Source organism: Myotis davidii, unplaced genomic scaffold (assembly GCF_000327345.1).
Source record: "Myotis davidii unplaced genomic scaffold, ASM32734v1 scaffold269, whole genome shotgun sequence".
Taxonomy (NCBI): domain Eukaryota; kingdom Metazoa; phylum Chordata; class Mammalia; order Chiroptera; family Vespertilionidae; genus Myotis; species Myotis davidii.
This window is the reverse complement of record NW_006383008.1, coordinates 6877976-6883294: the sequence shown is the minus strand read 5'-3', so window position 1 is coordinate 6883294 and position 5319 is coordinate 6877976. Positions and strand designations below refer to the sequence as shown.

Here is a 5319-nt window from a genome sequence, read left to right as displayed (position 1 = left end):
GTAGAGAGAAGACATGATTTCAGAGAGGAAGGGAGAGGGAGAGATAGAAACATCAAATGGCAGCCTCCTGCATGTTCCCCACTGGGGATCAAGCCCGCAACGCAGTTGAACCTGGGACCCTTCAGTTCAAACCTGGGACCCTTCAGTTCACAGGCTGACGCTCTATCCACCAAGCCAAACAGGTTAGGGCTAGAGTTAAATTTCTGAAGTGCACATTTGATCATGATACTCCCCTGCTTTAAAAACCTTTGGTGGTTCCCCCATTCCCTACTGGATGTAGGTTTGTTTTTGTTTTTTGGTATGGCAAAGTGGAAATTTATTGAAGAATAAGCACAGACTCCCACGTGGGGAGGGGGAAATTTTCAATAGCTTCAGCAACTATCTTCTCAGCAAGCACTGTCTTCTTATCAAGATCAACATGAATTTGAGGGACATCAAGGTGAAAAATTCTAGATGAGAAAGGATGGGAGATGGAGTGAGATATAGAAACATCAGTGATGTGAGAGATCATAAGTTTCCTGCACACCCCCCCCGGGGATCGATCCCATAATCTGGGCATGTGCCCTGACAGGGTATTGAACCATGACCTCCTGGTTCATAGGTCGATGTTCAACCACTGAGCCACACCAGCCAGGCAAAGTCCAAGTATTTTAATTGTGTAATATATCATCTGACATTTTAGAACCTTATTTATTACATTCTAACCTTGTGGATATTCACATCGAGACTTGTTCATGAGCTCATAGATAGATGTGGTGAGATGCTGTCAGGAATTGTGTTTGCAAACAGGAACTCAGTTTCACTGAACCTTGCCATTTTGGAGACCTTGGGATGATGAATGATGGGCTAGAAAGGAAGGCAACAGGTATTATAACAAAGTAAGGAGTTTGGAATTGATTCAGAAGACATTGGGAAGTAATGGATAGTTGTTTTTTTTAGCAGGAAGTGATATGAGCAGGATTGCTTTAGAAGAAGTAACCCAACAGTTGTGTGTAGCATGTATTTGGAGAGAGGACATACTTAGATAGCTATAATGGGAAACAAATTCAAATGGCAGAATAGGGTTAATGGGAGAAACATTGCAGAGGAGCATCAGTAGGATGTTAGGGAATGCTGATGCTACGCAAAGAAGTAGAGGGTTTGGGAGGTGACAGATGTTGATGGAAAGATGATCTTTGGTTTTGGATTTGGTGAGCTTGGGCTTAAGGGACTGTGTTTACTTTATTAACTTTAGCATCTTATTGCTGACTTTGGTTTGAATTTTAGTATAGACAGTTTCTAATTTTCATATAATCTGAGGGAACAGCAGAGGAGCCTATAAATCCAACTGGGTATCCCTACTTTTTGTGGCAGTACTTGCTCTTTTTTCCTTTCCCCTTTTTGTTTTGTTGTAGAAAAGATATTGATGTCCAGGACTTCCTTTCATCTCATTAGGAAGAAAGTATTCAGATACGTTTTTATAAGTGTTCCATAGCGTTTAGAGCTAGAGAGGTGTTATTGAAATTGTAATAACCACAGCTCTGTGAAATCCTTTCTGTGAGCGTTTCGTGGTAAATAAGATTGTAAAATAATAAATTTGTGTTAAGTCACTGAGTTTGTGGTTAATTTGTTAGAGCAGCATTAGGAAACTAATACACTCAGTCATGCTGTGCAATTTTCATCTACTCAGTAGTCACATATGGATAGTAGTTGCCATATTAGACAACTCAGATATGGAACATTTTTATCATTGTAGAAAATTCTTTTGGACAGCACTGGTCTAAAATTGTAGTTCTCAAAGTGTGGTCCATGGAGCAGCAGCATAACCTGGAGCTATTTATTTTTATTTGTTTTATTTTTTTAAATATATTTTATTGATTTTTTACAGAGAGGAAGGGAGAGAGATAGAGTTTAAGAAACATTGATCAGCCGCAACCCAGGTACATGCCCTTGACCGGAATCGAACATGGGACCTTTCAGTCCGCAGGCCGATGCTCTATCCACTGAGCCAAACCGGTTTTGGCTATTTTTTTATTTTAAAATATATTTTTGATTACAGAGAGGAAGGAAGAGTGAGAGAGAGAAACACCAGTGATGAGAGAGAATCATTGATCAGCTGCTGCTTGCACACCCTGCACTGGGGATCAAGCTCACAACCTGGGCATGTGCCCTGACTGGTTATTGAACCATGACATGGTTCACAGGTCCACTCTCAGCCTCTGAGCCACACCAGCATGGTGATTTTGGATTCTTTTGTGGCTTTCAGTCTTGCCACATTGAATATTTCCGTACATAACATTTTTGTAACAACATGCTTGTATATCTACCAAACAAATGACTAGATATGAAATTGTTGGGTCAAAGAGTATTTGCTTTTAAAAACTTGATAACTATTATGAAATTGCTTCCATAGAGCTTGTACTAGTATACACTTGAGTGATGTATGACAGTACCTGTTTTCCCACACCTTTACCAACGTAGTATAGTATCAAACTCTTTGCTGTTTGCCTATCTTACTATCCTATTGGTGAAAACATATATGTTTGGTGTCCCTAAGACCACCACCAAATTTGATTATTTGCTGAGGACTCACAGAAGTTACCATATAGTTGTACTTATTTGATATGATAGTTGGCTTATCCTATATAATAAAAGCCTAATATGCTAAGTGTCCGGTTGTCCGATTGGCCATTCAATCAATCAAAGTGTAATATGCTAATGATATGCTAAGGCTGCTCAACTGCTTGCTATGACGTGCACTGACCACCAGGGGGCAGACAGTCAAACAGTCACTATGACATGCACTGACCACCAGGGGGCGGACCCTCCCAGTACACGAATTTCGTGCACCGGGCCTCTAATTTGAGTATAAACGTTAATTTGTATTTTGATCTGTTTTATTAAATTAGCATCATTCACATTGTGACATGGCTTAACCACATCGTCAAGTTTAATATTTTTGTTTTATTATCTTACCTTTTGGAAAATGTTAGGCTTTTTTTTTTGTAATCATGACAGAGAGTGAACTCATTCAGTGTGAGTGTATCCAAATTTGAAAGTTGCTTTTTAACTTAAAGCTAGGTTTATTCTTTGAATTATGTTGTTTTTTTAACAGTAGAAAATCTTTATGTTTAATACTTTAGATGGCAACTATCAAAAGGAAATAGGATCATGGCAGCAGATGATGAAAATGGTGATGGAACAAGTTTATTTGATGTCTTCTCGGGTAAGAGCTTATTGTAATTGTTTTTCTAAATTTATCTAATTACAAAATCATTTATTTGTTCTCATTGAAAATACCGATTATCAACTTTTTCTCTCCACTCATAAATGAATTAATACAATAAAGTGCCTGGCAAATAGGAAGTGCCTAGCAAATGTGAACTTTTAGTCATTGAATTCTTTCAAGCCTCTTAAATATAATGAAATAGCAACTTTGCAAATCTAAGTCCTAATGATTTTTACTGTTATATCCAAAAAAGTATAAGATAGGTATTTGTTACTCTTGAAGTGAATACTTTCAGTAATTGCAGTGGTGCTTGTTTATTGTTGTTCAGGGGGAAATTGACACTATGAAAGATAATCAAGGCATAGTAGTAAAATAAGCTTATAAAATGGAAATATTTTAAGTAATATGTGCAATGTAAACTTCCAGATCCTGATGTAACATTTACTAGTTCTTTTGTCTTAATTGTAATTAATTGTAATTACATTTTTTGAAATTACAAATAAGAGTATATTTATTGACTAGAATTGCAATTACTGTGCTATAGTGAAAATGACAGTTATAAAACATGTCTAGTAGAATTCTATTTTTGCTTAAGTATATATTTTTAAAAATTATTATTCATAAATATGGAAAGATTCACATAAAATATGGCCAACAAAACTGCTCTGGGTAGTATTATTTTTTTTGGTGTTATGTAATTATTTTTCGTAGTTTCAGGTTTTTTTTTGTTAAATCTTTATTGTTCAGATTATTACATTTGTTCCTCTTTTTTTCCCCCCATAACTCCCCTCCTTCCAGTTCCCACCCCACCCTCCGCCCTCACTCCCCACCCACTGTCCTCATCCATAGGTGCACGATTTTTGTCCAGTTTCTTCCCGCATCTCCCACACCACTTTCCCCCCCAAGAATAGTCAGTCCATTCCCTTTCTATGTCCCTGATTCTATTATAATCACCAGTTCATTCTGTACATCAGATTATTTGTTCACTTGATTCTTAGATTCACTTGTTGATAGATGCATATTTGTTGTTCATAATTTGTATCTTTACCTTTTTCTTCTTCTTCCTCTTCTTAAAGGATACCTTTCAACATTTCATATAATACTGTGGTTTGGTGGTGATGAACTCCTGTAGCTTTTTCTTATCTGTGAAGCTCTTCGTATGGGTATTCCCTTGTAGGTAACTGAGTTTCTTTCTCTTGCTGCTTTTAAGATTCTCTCTTTGTCTTTTGTTCTTGGCATTTTATTTATTTTATTTTATTTTATTTTTTTACATTTAGGAGCTTTATTATGGAATAAATTTAAAAATCAATACATGTGAAGTTCAAGAGAGGGTCATTGCATGAAAATGTTGGTAGTGGTAAAAAGTCCTACAATAAATGCCTAGAACACGAAAGTTTACACTAAACTTCACATTTAGAGATGAGGCTAAAACAAAGGCTAATGTATAAAAATGGGTCTGTATAGAGAATTCTTAAAACCTAATGAACAGCCGAAACCGGTTTGGCTCAGTGGATAGAGCGGTGGCTTGCAGACTGAGGGGTCCCGGGTTCGATTCCGGTCAAGGGCATGTACCTGGGTTGTGGGCGCATCCCTGGTGGGGGATGTGCAGGAGGCAGCTGGTCGATGTTTCTCTCTCATCGATGTTTCTGGCTCTCTATCTCTCTCCCTTCCTCTCTGTAAAAAATCAATAAAATATGTTAAAAAAAAAACCTAATGAACAAAATTTAGAGATCTTTTTGAAAAAAAAATCTGCTTTTCCTATTACTGAACTCTCACCTCATAACCCATTTAACCCAAAGACCAGTTGTAGTTCATCAGGGTTAATCTTTCACAGATACCACCTGGTGACAGTGGGAGATTTCTCTCTTAGAGACAGACCGTCCAGAGATGAACAGTCCTGCTTTGTTCCTTCATTGTGATTTCCCTCCCCACTTTTGCCTGGGTCCAGCCCCAGCAGGTCCAGGGGTCCCCAAAGGTGTAGATGAAGTTGGTGAAGAAGGAATGACACAGAGGCAGTGTTCTGGTGATCATCATAGCCGGTTCTCTTGTCAGGGTCTCCAGCCAGGTTCTGTAGCCAGTTCTCCAGCCAAGTTCTGTCTAGGTCTCCAGCT

General features: G+C 37.9%; 1 protein-coding gene across 2 annotated transcripts in view; it reads left to right on the top strand.

Annotated features, from left to right (window-relative positions):
• The window catches only part of CASP8AP2 (caspase 8 associated protein 2), a 36998-nt gene that overhangs the window by 1314 nt on the left and 30365 nt on the right, over positions 1-5319 (top strand). For both annotated transcript variants that reach the window (XM_015557690.1, XM_006778252.2), the window contains exon 2: positions 3123-3205. In XM_015557690.1, the coding sequence (XP_015413176.1) occupies positions 3151-3205 (55 nt within the window). In that variant the 5' untranslated portion in view covers positions 3123-3150. The remainder of the gene's footprint in view (positions 1-3122; positions 3206-5319) is intronic.